Source organism: Aedes aegypti, chromosome 2 (assembly GCF_002204515.2).
Source record: "Aedes aegypti strain LVP_AGWG chromosome 2, AaegL5.0 Primary Assembly, whole genome shotgun sequence".
NCBI classification, from domain to species: Eukaryota; Metazoa; Arthropoda; class Insecta; order Diptera; family Culicidae; genus Aedes; species Aedes aegypti.
In genome coordinates this window covers 74,377,982-74,402,173 of record NC_035108.1, presented here as the reverse complement: position 1 = coordinate 74,402,173, position 24,192 = coordinate 74,377,982, and the positions used below count along the sequence as shown (strand labels likewise).

At 36.9% G+C, this 24,192-nt stretch overlaps 2 protein-coding genes across 2 annotated transcripts; one reads left to right on the top strand and one right to left on the bottom strand.

Moving 5' to 3' along the window:
- Positions 1-3,500: 3,500 nt before the first annotated feature.
- On the top strand, positions 3,501-7,709 carry LOC5573786 (syntaxin-17). The gene is made up of 3 exons (XM_021841221.1): positions 3,501-3,648; positions 3,697-4,092; positions 6,821-7,709. Exons 2-3 carry the CDS (start codon positions 3,777-3,779, stop codon positions 7,435-7,437), a joined length of 933 nt encoding a protein of 310 aa, XP_021696913.1. The 5' UTR covers positions 3,501-3,648; positions 3,697-3,776; the 3' UTR covers positions 7,438-7,709.
- Positions 7,710-16,184: 8,475 nt separating this feature from the next.
- LOC5573763 (uncharacterized protein C12orf31 homolog) lies at positions 16,185-18,927 on the bottom strand. Its single transcript, XM_001654740.2, has 2 exons — positions 18,624-18,927; positions 16,185-16,613 (listed from the first exon to the last, which is right to left on the bottom strand). Exons 1-2 carry the CDS (start codon positions 18,792-18,794, stop codon positions 16,317-16,319), a joined length of 468 nt encoding a protein of 155 aa, XP_001654790.1. The 5' UTR covers positions 18,795-18,927; the 3' UTR covers positions 16,185-16,316.
- Between the last annotated feature and the right edge of the window lie 5,265 nt (positions 18,928-24,192).

Below are 24,192 nucleotides of genomic sequence, written 5' to 3'. Positions count from 1 at the left end.
TTCATAACGCTGAAGGGGGTTGGTGGGTGTCTTCAAGATGTTACAGGTCATACAAAATTCGGAAAATATTCTTACAAAATGCGTTATGAGGGGGTGGGAGGGTGTTGAAAATGGCCATTTTTTTATGAAATTTGTGAATAAACCCTAACTTTCGTGTAAAAATAATACATATTATATTGTTTGCAAAAATAAAAAAAAACTCTGATGTTGCAATTGAAAAATTAATGTGATATTTATTTTGAAAGAATACGACAAAAAAAAGGCTGTACGTTGTGTTATATGCAGAAACAAGGTGAATTAAGGCCAAGTAGCCCGTCATTTGTTTTGGCAACATTGATGACTTTTCAGCTTGTATTTCAAAGTGATAAAACTCAGCCTTGATAGTTTATATTGACTTGAAAAAGTATCACTGTACGCGCTAACATGCATAAAGTATGCTGATACTTTTTCAGGTGTGTCAGTGCAAAACCAACTGATTTTATTTGATTCGAAATTGTGAGATGAATTAGCAACAATCATCAACGATGCGTACAAATTTCAATGACGGCCTACTTCGCCTTAAGGCTAAGTAGCCCGTCATTCGTTTTGGCAACAATGATGACTTTTCAGCTTGTATTTCAAAGTGATAAAACTCAGCCTTGATAGTTTATATTGACTTGAAAAAGTATCACTGTACGCGCTAACATGCATAAAGTATGCTGATACTTTTTCAGGTGTGTCAGTGCAAAACCAACTGATTTTATTTGATTCGAAATTGTGAGATGAATTAGCAACAATCATCAACGATGCGTACAAATTTCAATGACGGCCTACTTCGCCTTAACCACGAATCGAAACAAAAAACTACTTGAGTTAATCTTACACTGGTCCCAACTAACATTCACTCATTTAACAAACACCATTATGGCAGTTTTATCCAGCATCATGTTTTATAACATTTTAATAATTTCCATGGCCAACCTTTGTTAAAGCATTGTTCACACAAATTTGGAGAAACTTTAAAGCATGTCGTTGAATACCAACTTTATTTTTCAGCTTTAAAAACGTTTTACAAGCATTAAGTTCAGCTTTCATACGGCTGGTCTAAAAATAATTAAAGACTAATAAAAACAAAAAAAAATATTTTCCTAGGCACTTTATAAATGTAGTGTGCACTATTATTAAGATAGTATAACAATCTTATTTTAAGGTGAAGATGAATCGAAGCCAAACCTCAAATTTTCAAGAGCACGGATCTAGAGAACTGAATATCCATTTGAGCTGACAACCTAATCGATTGGTCATCACCAGTAAGTGACCAATCGATTAGGCTTTCAGCTCAAATGGATGTTCAGTTCTCCCGATCCGTGCTGTTGAAAATTTGAGGTTTGGCTTCGATTCATCTTCACCTTAAAAACCGCCTGTATACTGGATTCGAACTCGAGACCTTCCAATCGTCAGCGGTATGCCTTGCCATCTGCGTCATCCTAGAATTGATGATTATACCGTCCAGTGCAAAACATAAACTTCTCATAGCTGAATATTGACCATGTTCGAGCTTCTATTCGACAATATCTAATCAACACATGGCACGCTAATCTACAACTGAACAAGCATATTATTCAGCTGCTGTTTAGTTCTGATCCAAGCTGAGTTCAGTCGGCTATTTTTAGCGCACAGTGAGAAAATTTATGTCGATGTTGGTCAAAATAATGTTTATTTACACAAAGTAAAAACAGTCTGAAATGATTAATATAATTTCATAATAAATTTTAGTTTGTTCAAAAATGATTAATTAACTTAAATAATTTTATAAATTATAGTTTGATTATTTTTTATCTGTATTTTTCATAAACCTATTACATATGCATTGAAGTATAAGTTCTATGTATGAATATATTTGAATCATTTGAAGGGTTAGTCCTCAGAACCCACCTGAATAGAAAAATATTCGAATATCTTGATGCGATTTTTATTTTCGGAAATGGCCAAGTAAATCATTTTTCTTAGAGCGCAGTATTTATTCAGTTGTGAAGAAATGTCATTTCAAATGTAGCTGGCTATAGAAATTTATTTAATCGATTCTGTGAAAGAAATTTCCATTTTTCTTGTACGGAAAAACATCCCGAGCAGGCGAAAAAAGCTTAGCAATAGAAAATATAATATGGATAGCTAAAAGTGATATTAACTTGATAGATATATTATATAAAATATCTGGAATATCTTAAATAAACTACTAGAACAAAATTGGCATGTCATATTTAGATTCTGCAAGATTTTACCATTAGCTGCGAGCTATTCATTAGATCTGCGTACATCGAATTTTTCATAGGTTTAGAAGTTCCAGGAACAAAATTTTGATATTGTCTTCAGATATTTTATCTATTATGTCAATCAAGTCAATATCACGCTTTGTTTGTCAGTACTTTGCTCCTACTCGGAATACTTAGCTTAAATGTTTATTCTTGTTTTTCACAATAATTCTGCATTTCTGGAGACTGACCATGTTTATTTTTTGAACAGCTATTTCAAAAGTTTTAAGAAAGCATAATTTATGAGCTTTGAAATGCATTCGGAACTCAACACGAATTTCGGATATTTTGTCCATTTTATGAAATTTAGCTATAGTGTGATCGCTTTTACAAGGCTTATTTATTGCTGAACAATGTGTTTGTTAATCGTCATTTTGGCCTCTATTGGATCAACTGTTCTTATAATATACTGTAGCTGAATTAGGATTTTATAAGATACTTATTCAGCTCTTATTCATGCTTATGTTAAACATGTGGGAATAGCTGAAGTGCGACGCATGTAAAACGTTAGTTCGTCTTCTGAATATCCTTTTATACATATACATTTGTTTAGTGGAATATTGGCTTTTTAATTGGGGGAAACATGTCTTGTTCAGCTCATTTGTAGAACAATCTTTACTAGTCGAATGAGAATCTTTGGAAACGTTTAATAAGTGGCGATTCAACTTTTGTTCATTCTAATGCATAACGTTGAACATTGATCTAAGTTTGTGTTAAAAAAGCACCTTCTCAGCTCTTTATAGAGCAAATTTTTTATTCAGCTGCCATTACCATTATTGAACAATAATTAAACATGCATGCTTGTTTGTGGCTCTGAATTGTTAGTTGGGGTATTAAAACGTCGTAAGTAAAAAAAAGGTGTTGAATTTTGTCATTTGGTATCTATGGAATAATAACAGAAAATCAAAATGCTTGGACGCGTGCTGTTTGCATGTAGGTTTTGAGGAGGATACACTTGCAGAAAAAATGTCAAAATGTAGATTTATTTTGAAATAGATATTGGAATAAGTGTTTAATTGTTCCCAATTTCTCAATTTTCAAACATTGCTTCAAACCGTGTGAAAGTTGCTTACGTCGATTTGAAAATGTAATCGAGAATAATTATTATAAATCGCCACTGATCGGAATATGAGTCATGTTCGAAATTCGAGACAAAACGGTTATACCAATTTAGCGCGAACTAAGCCCTTTCTTTGTTGTGTCATCATCAATCATCATGGTCACCAACAGAGCTCGTCATCAACATCATCATAACAAAAAGAAAGAAAAATCAGTTCGAAAAGTGTTTTATTACAACGAAGCGCAATTAATTTCGAGAAAATAAACAATAACCACTCAAAAATCCACAAAGTTATCGGTGAAATTGATAAAGATTTGTGCTAAGTTCGCTAACTGTGGTGTTAAGTTGGAATTTCAGGTTCCCACCCGCTGGAAAACAGGATAATCCATCGATCGATTGATTGTCTTGGAAGGACGTTCCTCTAAATGGGAGACAATGGGGACAAAATCGGCCTCAAGCTGGCCGAGATATCGATCCACAAGTTCAACCAAACCATTCCGCAGTATTTGAATCTGCTCAAGAACCACAAGTGCAACATCGAGAAGGCCAGCTCGCTGAAGGACTGGGACCGGATCAAGCGGGAACAGATTAATGCGACGCGGGTCATCAAACAGATGAAGTATCTGATCCTGGAGATCGACAAAGTGCGGTCCAGAGTTCGGCAGGGCGATCTGGAACGGTTCGACGAGGCCATAGATGGGGCGAAGAAGAATGCCTTCGGGGCGATGGGCGAGTATTTGGGTAAGTGGGGAGGAAAGTTCGGGATGGCCTTGATGGTTGGTTAAGCTAATGACTAAGCAAAGTTCAAAGCTCAATGCGATACAAGCCTCTAATCGTAATGGAAGGTCTCTAAAGTCTCTTTTTTAGGCATAACTGTCTCTAAGACACCATAGATTACTACGACAATTCCATAGGCTCTTCAGGATATCTTTCACAGATGAACTGTGGTAAAGCTTCACAAATTCTTCATCCTTCAAGAATACATTTAAAAACAACCCCAGAGAAATTCTTCTTAAGATTCCTCTAGTAATTGATTCAAATGTTGATCCTGAAATTTCTTAAGTGGCTTCTCAAGGATTACCTAGAGGCAATCTTTCAAAATTTGTCTCAGGAAATCCTTTAGTAGTCCAACGCCAAAATTACTCTACATTACAAATTACAAAATACATAAAATATAAAAAAGAATATAGAACTATTCTTCGATTTCTTCATTGCTCAAAGATACCATGCAAATATTCTTATTCTAAACGTTAAGAAATTCCTACAGATATTATTCAAGGTAATCCTACAACAATTCCTCGAGAAGCTCTCATGTCGATTTTTTGTACTTGTAATCAGAGGCGTGTCCACGTTCGAAACCCTGGATAGGACAAACGTTGGCAAATATTTTGTGCACAGTGAAGCTAATCAAATGTTTAACCCTGGGTTGGAAATTCAAAGTAACTATATTTGATGGGCTCAAACGCAAACGGGTGTAAGTGACAATTTGGTCGGTTTTGAGTTGAGTTTAGTTTAGAAAATTCTAACTGAAAGCGTTCTATCGATGTTTTCAGTTGATTTTCCCTCTCATCAGAAAAAAAATAACACAAGTCTAAGAAGGTTTTTTTTTACTCCCATACTTTTTGTATATAATGAAAAATTGCTGAAAAAACTTCGAAGTAGATTTTCTTTCTCAAAACAAGGTTTGCTTATAACCCCCTCATGAAGATGCCAGTCGTTACAACAAGACTAAAAAAAATCGTATTTACAGCGGTAATAGATTGAGTGAGTGGATATTAGAGACCTCTTGCCAGAAATGACCTAATAAGAGCCAAAAAGAGGCCGAAAAGAGACCAAATAGGAATTAAGAAAACAAAATGGTACCTAATAGGAGCCATGAGTTTGATTCTGCATAGCATCAGAGCAGACATTTCTCTAAGATTTAAGATTTTGTTTTCAAAATTCATCGTGACATTACGACAAGTATTACAAATGTTCAGATATTACTCCGGAAATTTTACTTGAAGAATTTTGTTTATGATACCTCAAGTATTTAACCTGAATTTTCTCAAGGAGAAATGGAATTCCTCTAAAGATTATTTCAGAAATCGTCTGAATTCCTCCGGAAATTCTTTGAGAAATGTTTCAAGAAAGCACTTAATTTTATCCAAAATTCCCGTTCAAAAGGTTTTCTAAAATTCAATCAATAACTTCTCTAGATATTTCGATCGATTTCTTTGATTTCTTTTAAAATTGTCTTTCAGAATTAGTAATACTCAACTAAGGATTTCTCTGAAAATACCTTGCTCCAGAGATTCCTACTGCGATTTCTACAGTATTTCTCCAGTAATTCTGTAAGATTTTCTCAAGTAAATTTGTCTGAAAAATAAGTCCGTGTGATATTTCTAAAGAAAATCCTAGTGTAAGTTTTAAAGTCCCCCCTAATGAACAAGAATCTCTGTAATAACTCCTGTACTTTTAAGAAAGTTTTAGAAGATTTTTTAGATTATTTGCTGAGATACTCGAAAAAAAAATCAGTCGGATGTTGGGATAAGTATTCCGCAGGATTTTCTAAAGAAATTTCTTGAAAGACATTGGACAGAATCTCTATAGAAATTGTGTTGGAATTATTTGAGGAATTATTGGAACAAAAATCAGTAGTATAAACTGGTGAGAAACCTCGAACAACATTTTGAACATTGCATGAGATTTTTTTTCAGAAACTGTTCAAGAAATGTTAAATAAAACTACAGGAGTGATACTTGAAAGAAATGCTAGAAAACTTCTAAAAAAAAAAATTGTCCGAAGAACCGCTCAAGCAATTTTGGAAATTCCTGAATGAATCTTTGAAGGAAATCCCTGAGTAATTCCTGGGTTTATCCAAAGAAATAGAGTTGAATTGTTAAAATAATTTTCAATGAAAATTTGGAAGGGCGTCTTTCGAAAGTTTGTGAAGGAATCGCGGTTCATCCCGAGAATTACCTCTAATTGAAGTTCTGAGACGGATCATTGATAATACAAAGTAATACCTCCTTGGTGTAATTTCAGAAGAAATCTCCAAAGAAATTTTAGAAATACTCTGAGAAATCCTGATTGAAACATGGTTCTTAAGTTTTTATTTTCTAGATATGTAGACGTCACCGGTCTTGCGAATGGCTTCTTCTTCTTCTTTCTGGCATTACGTCCCCACTGGGGCAAAGCCTGCTTCTCAGCTTAGTGTTCTTATGAGCACTTCCACAGTTATTAACTGAGAGCTTACTGTGCCAATGACCATTTTTGCATGCGTATATCGTGTGGCAGGTACGAAGATACTCTATGCCCTGGGAAGTCGAGAAAATTTCCAACCCGAAAAGATCCTCGACCGGCGGGATTCGAACCCACGACCCTCAGCTTGGTCTTGCTGAATAGCTGCGCGTTTACCGCTACGGCTATCTGAGCCCCCAATTGCGAATGGCTTGTAAACCTTTTTTTAATGGTATTCTAATTTCAGAAGCGCAACAGAAAATAGTATCTCGGACACAGTCAACGTACAGTTTTACGGATGAGGAATACTACACGAGACAGGAACAGCAGGACAACCAATATGGTCGCCAGTTGGCACACGTTCCGGAGATAACGAGCAATTATAATCGTGAGACGGAGGAACTGCGCCAGAGGGAAGAATGCCTCAAAGAGATGGAAACGCTTCAGCAGGAGATTGTCGACATCCAGGATCTCTTTCAGACGGTGCACTCGATGGCGCGAGATCAAGGTCAGATGGTGGATGCGGTTGAGGAAAATGTCGAGGTGACGCAAGTCCACGTGGAGCAAGGCGAAACTGCGCTGAGAAAGGCTTTGAAGTACAAGAAAGCCATTTACCCGATGTGTGGGGCGCTGCTGGGGTCATGTATAGGTGGTCCCATTGGGTTGATCGTGGGATTGAAGGCCGGCGGATTGGCAGCGCTTGGAGGAGGGCTCGTTGGTTTCGCCGGTGGAAAGTACATCAAAGAGGAAGGTGTGGAGGCTGTGGATGCTTTGGACGGTGGAGACAAGGCACTGGAAGTGGAAGCAAATGGTGCGGCCTTGACGGCGGATATGGACCAGGCCATTTGCGTGCGGAAGGAATGACATTTCGGGAGGCTCTGCTCTATTCAGTAAAAAGATTGTGTTATTGCAATTTAGGCTGTCTAGAGGATCGTGTGTAAAGATTTCGTCGATTTTTAGTTGTTGACCATCGCGAATCGATTTTTTTTGTTAGGTAAGATGCTTTCTAGTGCTAAAACTGTGAATAACAAACAAATTGTTGCAGCATTGAAGCAGAGTCAATCAAAAGATACTGAACTACATCCCACACGATCCTTTGGTGTCAAGCAAATACGGTGCTTCATTTAGCGTTATAAGAAAAACAGTCATCAAGAGCTGAAACGTCATTTCTTATATCTGGGTGTTCTGTGTTATTAGACAACACTATCATCCTTATTTGGTAAAACAAATTCAAGATTTTATTGACATTTTGTTAACAACATATTACATTTCATTTGTTCACGGGGCCCAGATAGCCGTAGCGGTAAACGCGCAGCTGTTCAGCATGACCATGCTGAGGGTGGTGGGTTCGAATCCCGCTGGTATCTTTTCGTAAAGGAATTTTTCTCGATTCTCAGGGCATCTTCGTACCTGCCACACGATATAAACATGCAAAAATGGTCAATCGGCAAAAAAAGCTTCCAGTTAATTTTTTTTTAGTTTATAGAGACTTTACCCAGAAGGGGCATCTCAGTTAATAAGAAGAAGAAGAAGCAGTTCAGATTTTTTGTGAGTTGATTTCACCTGCTTATGAGAGAAAGAAAAAACACGTTTTCAATTTACTTAACCTAACTTAACTGGCAATTGAAGATTGTAACGATTTTTGTCTGAAGTTATTGATTAATTTATTTGACATTTGTTCCAATGTTTCAATATTGGATATTCTATTTAACTCATTGGTACTATACTAGGGAGAAAGCTTCAGAATCATTTTCAAAATTTTATTTTGAATCCTCTACAGAGCTTTCTTCCTGGTATTACAACAGCTAGTCCATATTGGTACAGCATACTACATGACTAGCCTGAAAATTTGTTTGAAGATCAAAAGCTTGTTCTTAAGACAAAGTTTTGATTTTCTTTTAATAAGGGGATAGAGACATGTTACATATTTGTTACATTTGGCTTGAGTGCCCTCAATATTATTTTTGAAAGTTAAATTCTTATCTAGCATGAGTCCTAGATACTTAACTTCATCTGACCAATTTATTGGAACCCCTCTCATCGTGACAACATGTCTACTTGAAGGTTTCATATAAAGAGCTTTTGGTTTATGTGGGAATATTATTAGTTGAGTTTTGGAAGCATTAGGAGAAATCTTCCATTTTTGCAACTATGAAGAAAAAATATCCAAACTTTTTTGCAATCGACTACAGTGTACACGCAGACTTCGTCCTTTGGCGGAGAGGCCTGTGCCATCCGCAATCAAGGATTTTTCACACCACTGAGGTAACTCAGGTAAGTCAGATGTGAAAATATTGTATAATATTGGTCCCAAAATGCTGCATTGAGGAACACCAGCTCTTACAGGGAGTCTTTCAGACCTGGAGTTCTGATAATTAACCTGAAGTGTACGATTTGATAGATAACTTTGATTTATTCTAACAATGCATGTTGGAAAATTGAAGTTTTTTATTTTTACGATCAACCCTTTATGCCAAACACTGTTGAATGCTTTTTCTATGTCTAGATGAGCAAGACCAGTAGAATAGCCTTCAGATTTGTTGGAATGGATCAAATTTGTTACGCGTAAGAGTTGATGAGTGGTCGAATGTCCATGGCGGAATCCGAACTGTTCATTTGCAAAAATTGAATTTTCGTTGATGTGGGCCATCATTCTGTTTAAAATGACCTTTTCGAGTCTAGTACACGACACTGAATACGGCCTTACATTGAGGTCGAAATACGCGTATCTGTCAAAAGATACAAAATCTAGTGAAATTAAATGTTATACCGTCGATGGGGGTGACAATGGGTCTAGGGGGTGAGATTGGGTCAAAACGGAAAAATATGTTTTGTGAAATATTTCAGCTAATAACGCTGATATTACTAAAATTAATAATTCATATGTTAGGGAACATATTATTACACTTAATTCATAACAATATACATTTTTAGAAATAGTAGTTTTTGTGTACTACATCTATGAACTTGCATGTTGAAACTAGATAAAATTTACTACATTAAATTCCTCCTGTACAAAGTATCACGCATGTACTCTAGCCTCTATCGTTGTATTAGTAGAATGTTGAAAGCCTTTTCATTACACATCACAGGTATTTTCCGGAATCTATTTGATTTTCCCACAAAAAAATCATTTTTTTCGGTACGATGTCTAAAACATTTAAAATGGGGGTGAGATTGGGTCAAGCAAGAACGATAGTAAATGATATTCCAAGTCCACTTTTTTGACATTTTACGGTGCCGGGTGTTCTCTTTTTTCATTAAGATGTGTTTATTCTTTCTAAATACATCATCTCTGAAACATCAAACAAGTCTACTTGAGTATTCCGTGCATTGAATAACAATACAACGCATTTTGACAACTTCTCAAACCAGCAACTGTGTTTCGTGCTCAGCTACATCGTAAATTTTTATCAAAAGGGTGTTTTTTTTTCTAAATTTGATTATTTATCAGTGTTTTCATATTATAGAAACATCTCACCGAAGTACAAATGAGTTGCATCGCTGAAATACTGGGATTATGACGTCAACTTCTGCCTGAAATTTATTGATCGTGGAATGTCGCATCGAAATTTAACTATTTGCGAAGGTTTAAAATAATCACTGTTTCAGTACACCTTTGGGGAAACTAAATGGGCTTTATAGCAATGGGAATGAGACTTTGAAGACAATTTGAGGGAAAAACCAAGAAAATTTATGTAAACTTGACGATAAATGTTGGCTTTACATATTTTTTCTCATTGCTCTTCAATTTTCAGTATAATCTTTCTTTTATGTGGGTTTATCATACTTGTGAAACATCTTAGATATCTTTTTGTCTTGTTTGCATCGTTTTTTGTCAATATTTTTCAGTTGTGAGTGGTTTTGAAATCATATTCTCAAAAACAAGTTATTTCAATTACAGTGACCCAATGTCACCCCCTCTATGGGGTGAGATTGGGTCATTTTTCATTCACTTGTGGTGCCGCTGTGAATAAATATTTGTCTTTAATTTTTTGAACAGTTGTTAATGTACCATTAAAGTACATACACACCAAATTTGAAGTTTATTGGAGTTGAATTGCGATAGTTATTCAAAAAATAAATCGCACATATCCGTTTTTGACCCATTGTCACCCCCAACGACGGTAGTACTATATTCGGTTCTTCATCTACTTTTCAAAAAGTTTACTGATGGAAGGAAGCAAACTGATTGGACGATGGCTAGAAGCTTGTGCAGGATTATTGCCTGGTTTTAAAATTGGTACAACCTTAGCATTTTTCCATTTGTCAGGACAATGTTCCAACTGAAAACATTTGTTAAACCAACCTAGAATGACAAGCTTCTATCTAAAAGTTTCTTGTAAGAATGTAAAAAATTCCATCATCGCCAGAGGCTTTCATATTTTCGTTTTTTTTTTTAAATAATAGTTCTCACTTCTTCCAAATCAGTCTCCCAGGAATTTTCGAGAACGTTCTCTTGATTGAGAATATTTTCGAAGTCCTGAGTAACTTGATTGGAGTAGTAAGTTCTAATTCAAAATTGTGCGCGCTTTCAAATTGCATAACAAGTTTTTGAGCTTTTTCGCAATTAGTTAGTAATTATTTCTTTTCCTCTTTCAATCCCGGCATTGGCTTGAGGTTTTTTTTCCAAATTTTTGAAAATTTCCTAAAGGGCTTAGAGCTAGGGTCCAATTCAGAAATCTTATTTTCAAAATTTTTGTTTCTTAATTGTGAAAAACGTTTCTTGGTTTCTTTCTGCAAATCCTGTCATACAATTTTCACAGCAGGATCGCGAGTGCGTTGAAATTGCCTTCTCCTCACGTTTTTAAGGTGAAACTCCTTTGAATCCACTAATAACTATATACACACTTAGAAAATATCACCGACTCCGGTGATTTTTTTACCGAAATATAAACCGCTGAGCGCTCAGTAATGCTTTCGGTAAAGTTAAGAATCACCGAACGATCAGTAATATAAATCAAAACACAGCTGTCAAAATATTACAAACTGTTCGTTATCGATTACCGAGCAGATTGTAAAATTAATTACCGAACGTATTGTTAATATCAGCAGGCAGTTGGTATTTTATTCCAGATGATTAAAAAAGATAAAAAAAAGCAAATTCATATTGATGATATTCATTTATTTTGGGTTCTCGTGTTCACTTCGTGTAGAAAATGATGGATATTCTGTTTACTATTCTACCGTCAGAAGTTCAGAAGTACAATAAATGTACGTATGGGCAGGATTACTACATGTATCCGAATGTGCTTGATAGGACGTTGTAATCCGAAATGTGAATTGGTATCCCACAACGAAACATCAAAGTCCATCCTAAAATACAACTCTTTAATTAAAACTCCAGGCAAATCTACTTATCATACTTACGAAGAACCAAACACTGATCTTGGTCATCTTAATTAGTTTTTAAAAAACGGTGTCTATCATCCCGAACACACAATTTAAAAAGTATCGGAAACAATCCAAACGCGTCGTTTTGCACTTCGAAACAAGTATGGCGGCATATTTGGTGTTTGGAACAAATTACCATTTGCTCGGTAAACCCTTGTAGTCCTGGTACTGAAGTACGGTAAAAGTTTACAGTCTACAGTGAATCTGGACGGTGTACAGTTTTTCGGTAGAACGATATGACGATTTCGGTAAAAAAGATAAATATTTTTATGACTTTCCTATTTTTTTCAAGTTTGTTCGGTAAAGCTCGTTAGCAATACCGAAACTTCAGTTGGTTATTGATTTACAGTGCGTTTTCGGTAAGAATGTTTACCGAACAACGAAATAAAAACTAAGTGTGTACAAGTAGTGGTACACAAATAATATTCTCCTATTTGTTGGTAATAGTGAAATTATAATTGATAAGACGTTGTTGCCAGTAATCGCTACTTCAATTTGAGTCTTTTCCCCTTCGACTAAATAAGATTGCTTGCTGTCGTACGTAACCATCAACGTATCTGACAGCCCTGCAAGCAAGCAGCCGGTGTAAAATTAGAAAAATAAAAAAAAGCGAAACACTGTGATCATGTAATTGTTTTTAGCACGGTTAGGTGAAATTTTGAGTTGTTTTCATCAAAAATCAACCAGTAATTGTTCTTTGATTAACAAGTAGTGGAAGTAAACTGTGTTGGAGGTTCTACATTTAGCGAAAGCGGTAAAATTCGGCGAAAAGTGTTCTTCGTTCGCATGCGGATAACTGTAAACAATGGTAGCAAAGTTAATGGTCCGTGTTTAAAATTAGCACGGTTCATGCAATTTACACCAGCTACTAGTGTTAAAACTACGGAAATCGTGAGGTAATAGTGTTCTGATGTCTCGTTAGCAATTTGGGAGTGAATTTAGTGAAGGTAAGCGAAATATTTTGAGAAATAATGTGGACTTCAAGAAATGTGTTTGTATATGTGAGGAAGCCATTTTCACTGCCATGACAGGGATTCCTTCCTATATGTCCTTAAGGCGGATCAAGAGTTTAATATTATCGCCTATAATCACGGATTCAAATTTTACTTCACGTTTTGGAATTGCAATGCTCCTGGCTTCAACGATAGAATTTGTTAAAGTTTCAAGAACCTTGTCAATATCAAGTTTTGTTTGTAAAGAAAAGTTAACATCAAGATTAGAGTCAATATATGTTTCATATATATTTCAGTCGACTCGAAAATAATTGAAAGTGGAGCTGATAGGATTGAGAATTGCTTCATGGAATATTTGAAATGTACAGGGACATGATCAGAATCAAAATCAGCATGAGTGACCAGTTGGCTACAAAGGTGATTAGAGTCGGTCAAGACCAAATCAATCGTAGAAGGGTTTCTAGAAGAGGAAAAACATGTAGGGCTATCAGGGTATTGAATTGAGATATATCCTGAAGAGCACTCATCAAATAAAATTCTGCCGTTGGAATTACTTTGAGAATTATTCCATGACCGTTGTTTGGCATTAAAGTCACCAATGACAATTTTTTTTGACTTATTGCGACAGAAACACCTAAAGTTTCAAAAACTTTAGATTCAAATGACGAAAACAGTTGATGTTTTATACGTCTCCCCCACATGCCCCATCAAGTCGATCATTACGATTCTACCCCATTACCCCGAATCCCATTACCCCGAATGCCATTAATCTGAACGCCATTACCCCGAATTCCAAAACCCCGAACGTCCCATCACCCCGAATGACATTACCCCGAATTCCAATATCGCGGGGAAATGTCATCAATATCATCATGTCATGATAATTGTAAATTCGGGGAAATTGCATTCGGGGTGATGGAATTCGGGGTAATGGTACAATCGGGGTAATGGAATTCGGGGTGATGGCAATCGGGGAAATGGCATTCGGGGTAATGGGGTAGAATCGATCATTACGATAAATAAAAAAGTTAGGATCTTTTTTAAGTTTAGATCCAGGTTTTAAATATGTTTCAGTAATAACTGCTATATGCACGTCATTAGTTGCAAGAAAATTAAATAGCTCGTCCTCTTCACCATTCAAAGAACGAGCATTCCAATTTAAAATATTTAAATTATTATTTATTGGATCCATCAGAAAAACGTTATCCAATAACAATTTGATTAGTAAATCTACACCAACTTGGACTGCTTCAGTCATAGTGGTGGCTTTGAACATTGCATCAATCATTTGATTCAATTGTTCAGTTAGAAAAATAAAATCAGAGAAAGACATATCACTTGAAGTGGGTGTGGTGACCTCCCATGGTTTTACTGGCAAACGGCCAACAAATAGACTCGATGAGCTAGCGGACAGGATAAGCGGAACTTAAACGACGAACTGCAACTACGACGGATCTTGACGAACGGACAGGCAAACTGTTTGACTGGACTACGGTGAGATTTTACCAAACTTCAGATGCTCGTCAGCAGCGTGGACAGAACTTGATTAACGGTTGGACAACGACAGGACAGATCGGACTTCAGACGGCAGGTAGCGACAGGAACGAACTTCAGACGACAAACAGGAACTGAAATGAATCTTGATGACGGGACAAACGGACAAAATTATAGAATGAGAACAACGAGTTTTCGTGCTTTCTCTCCAAGATCTCTGTTTAGACTGATTTATTAAATTTCGTTTCCTATACTCGACTCCTAAGATCATCTTTCTTTTCCGCGATTGCTGTGATCAATTATAAATTGTTCAATAGCCATTAATTATATTCCCTACAGTGGGTACATTTATGTTTATTCTGCGCGGCGTGTGAAGTGAGACGAGTCGAATGGGGTGACAATTGTCGACTCGCTCTCATTTGATTAGCATTAGTCGTCTCACGTCACCCGAGATGAGACCGACTCGTCTCGCCGCGCAGAATAAGCACAATTATCTGATGATTTTCCGATAGAATTTTCGGTAGACGAAGAGGCGGAGTAGAAGTTTCCTGTGGCTACCAGGGAAATTCCGGAAACGACCGTTATCGTAACGGATATTACCATTCATCTGCCTGGCACGAACTTATCGGTATCTTCCTTCACTGGACAGACGTCCTTGGCGTGAGAAGAACCTCCGCAAATCATGCATCATGCGGCAATTTTTTGTACCATGACCCCTCTTTGGATCCGACGGCACTGAGTGGGGTTCTGGTAATTTCCTCCAGGTTTCTGGAAATGTTCCCATGCACGGACATCGAACATAAGTCTAGCTTTTTCTAAAGCTTCAATATTATTTAGATCTTTTTTGTTAAAGTGAACTGAATAATATTCTTGAGAAAGCCCTTTCCGAACAATTATGATTACTTGGACTGGAGAAAATCCAAGTAAATCATTTATTCCATTTTTGATCTCTTCAGGTGACTTATAGTCACTTGAGAGACCTTTCAAGACAACTTTGAACAAACGTTCAGTTTTGTCGTCATAAGTAAAAAATTTGTACTTCTTCTCTTCAAGATGTTTGAGAAGAAGTTCGCGATTTTTAAGAGTTTCCAGTAAAACGCGACAGTCTCCTTTCTTTGCGATTTGGAAGGAAACCTTGATTCCCCTAATGGAGTTCAAGATCTCCTGCCTAAATCCCCCAATGTGCTGAATCGCTACCATCCTTCGCTGAAACGAATGATTCAATGTGTGTTTGGATGACTCGCTGGGTGTTTGTAGGCTTCCTGTAGATTTCAAAGTCTTCCCTGCTAACAAGTAGATCCAAAAACGCTAGTTTCCCCCCTTCTCCTTTTCATGGGTGAACTTGATATCATTGTGTACGCTATTGATTGTGTTTTGAGAATGATATTTTCAATTTTAGAACAGTAATAATGTTCTTACTAAAATAAAAATAGCACCGACATAGTGTTATTCACATTGTTTAACTGATCAACAAGTTGTGGGATTCGCACTATCAAAGTTACCTGCATTATCAAAGGTGCCCCACTTCACGGAACTCAGAATTTTGTCTAACGCTTTTTTTTAATAGTTTCAGAAGAGCAGAATAATCATGTAAGCATACTGGCGTTTAATGTTTCGATGCATTTTTTTTTCGATAGTAACAGTAAATGAAGCACCGCGGTAAAGTTAAATATTTCCTATACTAGCAAACAATAATTGGAGAGGAATTCAACGCTGCGATAGTTAAAGTTATAGGTGTTTCAATCATAAGGATATTGATATTACTAGTTATTTGATTTTTTGAAACATTGTTTATTTATAAGTGTTTCCTCCAGTTTACAGAAATAGCGCGTAAGAATAAACTTAAACCAAATAATTAGCCAAGACAATTAAAGAAAGTGGTGTTTGAATCGCTCGAGAAACTCAAACCGAACCCCTCCAATTGCAGGTGGCATCGATAAAGTGCGTCTTCCTTCCCGGGCGGCCGCGCTTCTTCTTGATCTTACCCTCGATCAACAGCTGCTTCCTGCGTTCCTTGCGGGCATTATACCACACCGGATACTGTCCGAACTGATCGCGTTTCGTTTTGGCGTTGTACTTGTGTTTTACTTTTGATTCCTGATGTTCTACTTCAACGTACTCTTCCGTCTCCAGGCCGAGCTCGTTGGTTTCCTTGCGTATAATTTCTTCCATTGCTTCCTGCTTGATTTTTTCCTCTTCCTGAAATGATAAAATTGAAGGGTTACAATCTGGTTGGGTTCCAAAATCAGGATATCTAGCATTATTCTACCAGAATATTTTCTTTTCTTAAAAACATAAAATTAAAAAAAAAATGTGAATGAAAATTTATCCGTAGGAAGACAATTTGAAAGGCGAGGATATTCTGCTTGGGAATTCCGTAAACGAAAAACGTTCTTTTGCCTGGTGCGAGCCTCAACGATTCGTGTACGCGAAGGTACCTTCACAGGACAGACGTCCTTAGCGTGAGAAGAACCTTCGCAAAACATACATTTAGCACAGATGCGGCAATGTTATGTACCATGACCCCACTTTTGACACCGATGGCACTAAGTAGGGTTCGGAAAATTTCTTCCAGGTTTCAGGAAATGTTCCAATGTAACACGGACATCTTGCGGACATAAGTCTTGCTTTTTTCAAAGCTTCAATTTTATTTAGATCACTTATGTGAACTAAATAATATTCTTGAGAAAGCCCTTTCCGAAGAATGCCATATAGGGTTCTCTTCTTCATAATGATTTCTTGGACTGGGGAAAGTCCAAGTAAATCATATATTCCATATTTGATCTCTTCAGGTGAGTTAGGGATCGTTCAAATATTACGTAACGCAACAGGGGGAGGGATGGGATCTCAAATAGTGTTACGGTCCATACAAAAAATTTAAAATTGTCCATATAAAAGCTGTTACGTGGGAGAGGGAGGGGGTCTAAAATTGCCAAATTTTGCGTTACGCAATATTTGAATGAACCCTTATAGTCACTCGAGACACCTTTCAAGGCTACCTTGAACAAACGTTCAGTTTTGACGTTAAAAGTAAAAAAAAAGTGCTTTTTTTCTTTAAGATGTTTGAGATCTTTATAAGTTCTAGGCAAAACGCGACAGTTTCCTTTCTTTGCAATTTGGAAGAAAACCTTGATTCCCCTAATGGAGTTCAAGATCTCCTGCAACAACTGACCACGATAGGCGACACTCTGTTTTCTCACTTGAATCAAATAGCCTGGGCAAGAGGCTGTTCAGAAAATTTATCTCAAGTCTCGAATCAGCTCATTTCGATGCAATTATCAACATTTTTTTTTCAAAATCTATGCGTTGAACCTAACGTCGGGCATAGTGCACTGGACAGCGGATCTGCTGGGCTACCCAGCGCACCTTGCCCGAGAAAATCCGTTTTTCGCGTGTCGAAAATTCCGGATTTCAACTGTGTGAATAAAATAGTTTTACCGATCGAGCTGAAATTTTGCAGTTGTGGGGATCGAAGGCACTCCAAAAAGTGAAGTGGGCGAGAGCAGCGTTGCCAACCTTCCAGATTTAAGTAGATGAAAAAAAAACGAATTTAGTACTATACCATTTAATTCCACTAGAGTTTGTATCCTTTGACAGATATGCGTATTTCGACCTCAACTGTAAGGCCGTGTACTACACGACAATGAAGACGGCCTTACAGTTGAGGTCGAAATACGCGTATCTGTCAAAGGATACAAACTCTAGTGGAATTAAATGGTATAGTACTAAATTCGGTTTTTTCATCTACTTATAGGTATTCTACTAAACAGCTCAAAGATTTATTATCAACTTCCAGATTTGTCTGGAATATTCCAGATTTTTGAGGTCCCATTTTACAAAAATCTGGAAGATCCAGATAAAATTTGAAATGAATTTGTAAGGTTTTGTAAATAATTTGTAAGGTTCTCCATGTACATTAGCAATCCAGACTTTTCCAGACAAATTTTCAAAATGTTCCAGATTTTTGAAAAATTTACTTGGCATCCCTGGGCGAGAGCCCAAATTTTGAATTTTGTCGAATTCGTATTTGAACCCAGGTTGGAACTGACGAAACCCGTTCTGAATCACAGTTTCAACCCCAACCCGATTCAGGTTCGACCGAACTACAATTTGCTTAACGTTGGTTTGTTTATATGCTGATCACCGACCCAGCTCCTAAAAACGAAAACGACAAAGGATTAACATCGTCATCACAAATAAAATACTTGCCTCCTTCTTCTTTTGCTGTTCGGTAATGTCCTTCACTTTTTCCATAATATCCATCCCATCTTCGTCGATGAGGCCGAGGGTTTTCTTAAGTTTTTTCAGCTCTTTGACCTTGTTTTTGGCGCGGCGGATGCGGTTATTCTTGTCCCGCCGGGATTTGGAACGGGCAGTCATGATGGTCGGGGATCTACGCACAAATTTACCGGAAGAAAATCACTTGAAAAGGCCGAATTTCGGCACGAACAACACGGAAACGTGTTTTGGTTCGGTTGCGGTTTTGACTTGAAAGAAAGTGACAGCAGGAAAGTGCGAGACAAATGCGCAGGAGCGCAGCTGGATGACAGTCCGCTGTGTAGATGCGGTACTAGATTTGTTTTGCGGTAGTAGTTGTCTGACGGGGGGTTTGACGAGAGATTAATTTAAAAAGCAAATTTTTGGACAAACATTTGAAAAGGGCACATTGACATTGGTAAACAATCAGGGGGGTGGCAAGAGCCAATAATGGATCATTGAAGGTAGTTTTTGCAAGTGCTCACCGCATCAAAACAAAGGCGCCACTGTATATGGGATTTTACATTGTGACAGCAATGCTGTTCTGTCAAACACACAAGGCTACGGTGGCGCTATCTATGCTTTCCATAGCGGCCGTTTTGGTTATTTTAATGATCCATTACCAACCCAAAATCAATTCAACATGGCGTCCAGTGTTCTTGTTTTGATTATTTTGGGATGGACAAAACAAAGTTTTTATGGGTAGGAGACATCAATGATACCTCGCTGATGCATAAAACAATAAACAAAATGATGAACAAATGAGAAGCGTATTAAAATACGACGATTTAATGCGATATGTTAAATTGCCAGAATCTAGCACTAGCAGCGTATACACGAAAATCAGGAGCAAGGTTAGGGCAAACCGACCAGAAAGTGGATACCAAAACGCGAAGTACCATAACGATGTGAGAAAGAGCCGAAATGTTGGGTAACGTATATAACTTGGACATGCATATAATTTGGACAGGCTGCTTGTTCTATGCTCATTTACAATGAGATGATGAGGAATTTATGTACGGAAAATCATGTATTGCATTATTAATACACTACACTGAAATCAAATCTCCATTATATTTTATGTGCAGAAACCAGATAGATGCTGATTTTTTGCTTCAAATTTGATTTTATGTGCCGCATATAAATCTTACTAGATAACAATAAAATAAAATATCAATGCACATATTCTTCACTTGTGTTTTAATACTTTTTAAAGGCGAGATTGTTACAACCTAGTAGGGTGCAAATTGAATTCTAGAAAACAAACTCGTAGAGTCACGGGAAGAAAACATGTCGTCTTCTGCATCGTCTTGTCATGATTTGCGAAAGTTTCTCAAATGTTCCCTTCAAACGATTGACGCGATGGATTGTGGACCTTCGTTAAAATTTGTCTGCGGTTAGATTGTACGGTATGTTTCTATAAGTGAAAATGGTAAAAAAAAACTCATTGACGAATTAGCCATTTCTTTTATTCCAGAGATTCTGAATCTGACTGCACCAGATCCAAATTCTGCGGCGATGGACGACATGGATTACAGTGAAATCAGTGCCACGCTTAAAGGAAGTTTGAGTCGATTCCGAATGAATGCTAGCGCAAATTCTAGCATTATGTAGCGCTACCCGTACTCCGGCAGAAATTAAGGCTATCCCATGAACTTTACAGGCAGAGACAAATTTTGTCTTTGCTAAAGCTGCTCATTTTACTCACAGGCCACGAACTTGCTGCTGAAAACCTTTGAAATCCACCCGCAAATGTTTTCCTTGGAGTGTAAATAAACATGCGTTCGAGTTCGATATAGAGTGTCTATTTAGCTTTTAAATTATTTTTTATTTGGAGAAATAAGGGAAAATAAACATTTTGTCGCAAGTTAAATATATTGGCGTGATTTATTGAAATCACATGCAATCGCATTTAATTTATAAAAGTGATGCAATTAAGAGCTAACGGTTACGTAACATTTACTTTTATGTGCAGAATTAATACAGTTCAAATGCGAAGCTTGATTGCAAAAATATATGTGCGCTGCACATATAATCTAGCTGGAGATTCAGCTCAGTGTATGCTACTTATTAATGATGGCTAATTTCATAACAATTACAAATTAGCTTCAAAAATACCAAAATTGTAGGGGAACATGGTCCAATTCGGACCTAGTAACAGTTTTTTGGCCATATCTTTTCAGCACGATTAACGGCATGAAAAGTTTTATGTTTTCGTGAAAGCGCAATTCAGCGCGCACATTTTTCTCTCAGAGAGTTTTGTGATAGCTCCTACCAGGACATGGCTAGACATGTTTGAACCAACTTCTCCAAAAGGTCAGAATTGGACCAACCCTGTTCCAATTCGGACCCCCCATGTTCTAATTCGGACCACCCTATATTTCATCGTTATTTGCAATGTTAGTAACAAAATATAATTCAGATTTGTTTGGTATTAAAGCTTATTGAACTTTTTCTGCAAGCGCAAGCATAAAAAATAAACTCAATGTGTGAGAAATTTCAAACTAATTCGAGTCAGAACAAGCTCAAGTGAAATATGAATTTAATTGAACAATATATCAGAAACTTGTTCAAAATTGGGTACAGTCAACTCTTCTTGACTCAATTTTGAACAGACTATCGTGTATGGGAGCTATCGAGATGAAGTACACATATTTTCAAATATTAGAGCTTTTTTTATTTATTTTGACAAAATACATTAAAAAAAAGTAATTGTGAAGTTAAATATTGTAAAATTTTCCAAACATTAAAACTTTGCTATGAAATATCGGGTTGAAAAGGTGAACTTGTATGGGAAACTGCAACAGACAACAAACAAACTCGAAGTCTCGGAAATTCAAGTTTAAGAAGTACCTACTTATATTTATGGATTAAAGTACACTATATTGAAGGGACTGCGCTTTCCTTCGAGCTTGTGAACAAAAACACAGTAAATCGGACAAGGGATAGTTGATTGTATTGTTCTTATATAGTACTCGTAAACGTTTTTAATAGCGTATTGCCAAACTATTTTGGATAAAGCTTGGCTGTGGTATTGATGGAGATGCTTTTCAAGTAGTTGATTTATTGATTCCTTTAGTCTTTGCTAATCTACCTCATTTCTTAGATTTTTTGCGAAGCCATTTTCTTGACCGCAACAGAAACAAAGGCACTATTAATCAATATTACAACTTCTGTGAATTTCGATCGAGTCAGGAAGATTTTCACGGGGTGGAGCTCTTAGAATAGACTGAGTACACGTTGAAAATCAAGAGGTCCGTATTGAACCATATCAAAAGGTCCGGATTGGACCAACACACATTTTGAGATTTTCAAACTCGTTGAGCACAAACGGTGCATAAACATATCAAAACCATATGGTCAGATGAAAGCTTAGGCTAGGGTGATTCGATTATAAAATAACAGAGAGATTGGAGAATTATTGTCGCTTATAGAAGCTTGGAAATAACGCCAACCGACAGTACACCTGAGCACTTCAAAACAATAAACTAATATAAAAAGCAAACGTAATAACTGAAAGGCGTCAAATTTATTGTGTTAGATCTAAGCCAAACGGTGAGCAGAAAAACGGTACCCACGATCTTTGCCAGTATTGAGAAATGCTTGATGGTCCGAATTAGAACAGGGTCCGAATTAGAGATGGGCGACTCACTCGCGAATCGTTCAAAAGAGTCGACTCTCAAAAATGAGTGAACGAATCACGATTCTTTTCAAAAGAGTTGCGATTCACTAGCTCTGCAATATTCGGAAGGGAGTTCAAGAATTTTTGTGTTGGATTTATCGCAATCAAGAGTACTAGACATAATGAATGTTTGGAGTAGCTTCATACATTAAAAATGATATCATTCAGAAAATGTGACGTTATGTTTATTTATTTTTTGTTCATGATTTGTTTTTGATTTTTTTCAATGAGTCACTGAACCAATAAAAAGAGTCGATTCATTTTTGTGAGTGAGTCACCCACGATTCGCTCCCAAAATTGGACCAATTTGCCCATCTCTAGTCCGAATTGGACCAGGTTCCCCTAAATTGTATCAAAAGAACACCTGTGAAACCTACGAATGCAAGAGGATGTACGTTTCAAGAACTTACTTTAAACGCAATAATACCCAGGCTTGATAGAAACTCCTCTGCGATGCAAAGAGGAGGCGATTTTGCCGTTTTTTTGAGGAGAAAAAAAATAAACTCAAAATTTTCAACACAGATCGTCAAGCGATTCGAGTGAGAGTGCAGAAAAATGCGAGGATTTTTTCAGACACTCTCTCTCTCTCGTTGCGATGCTCACCATCACTCACACTTCAAACGAACTCTCGAGTCTGCCGCCCGAACAGACAGTCCTCGGGGAGTTGTGAGAGCACCCTTTTTTGATGGAATTTAACTCGGCTTTTTTTTGCGCTGCATCTTCCTCGCTCATTTTTCGTTGCCTCGCTGCTTAGCATTATTTGGCTCCCTCGCAAAGAGGCACTGGCAGCACGCTGCTCTAGAGTATGTCACCGAACTCTGATGATGTTGAGGAGAATTATCAAGCCTGATAATACCTCTCAGAATAGGCATTCATAAAAAGTTTAAAGGCAGCAATATGGGTATCCTGAAATTGTTACAGCTCATACAAATTGTGTAGAATCTCAATACAAAATGCGTTACAAGGGGGTGGGTGGGTGTCAAAAATGACCACTTTTGGCGTTATGATATTTGTGAACAAGCCCTAAGTTCATCTAAAATCTTAACATTAGTATATAAAGCATAAATCAGGTGGTGTCCAAAATAGATTACGGTTTTTGTTCAGTTGATATATTTTGGCCATCTGATGAAACGCACTGGAATGTCGCATGCATGCATACTTGCAGGCGTATTTCGTGGATCTGATGATATTTGCTTGCATTAAATGAAATTATTGATTATCACCAATATATACAACCAATAAGCGAAAAAATGCATAAGTCACATGTAAACTCTTCAAACATTATTATATGATCGTCCTTTTAAGAAACCATTGAATAGATAGTGAGATAACGCCCCTGTCCAAATTATATTCACATGAGGGTGTCCAAAATGTATATTTGATGTCCGAAATGTATAACAGACAGGCAATTAAAAAACGCTATTTTGACACCTATTGCTACAGTTTGTAAGCTTTTTCTCTCCAGAAACTCAAAAAACAATGATACATTAAGCATATAAGTCATAACGTAATAAAATATTAGTATCTAAGGCAGTTAATCGATCGCCGTTTCCAGACATATGCTTAGCCTGTCCAAAATACATAATTTACCCCTGAGACGAGACTCGCGAAATCGGTCTTCTTTTTCTGTGATTGCTGAGTTTTTATCTTATTCCACTTTGTGTTTATACCAATTATGCGCAAGCCGTTCAAATCCTCACATGAACCTCTCAGCAAAAAATGATTGAGTTTGCATCACATCGAATCATAAATAGCCGTTTGAGTGAAATTTCATGCCAGCAAACGTAGAAGAAATTAGAAATAATTAATCTTCTGCTTAGATTTATCATTTGGAAAAAA

Bases quoted from the DNA above. Each gene is read 5' to 3' on its own strand.
- LOC5573786 (XM_021841221.1), top strand. From the start codon at position 3,777: ATGGGAGACAATGGGGACAAAATCGGCCTCAAGCTGGCCGAGATATCG. The intron at 4,093-6,820 runs GTAAGTGGGGAG...TTCTAATTTCAG, and splicing joins GGCGATGGGCGAGTATTTGG to AAGCGCAACAGAAAATAGTA.
- LOC5573763 (XM_001654740.2), bottom strand. From the start codon at position 18,794: ATGACTGCCCGTTCCAAATCCCGGCGGGACAAGAATAACCGCATCCGC. The intron at 16,614-18,623 runs GCAAGTATTTTA...TTATCATTTCAG, and splicing joins AACAGCAAAAGAAGAAGGAG to GAAGAGGAAAAAATCAAGCA.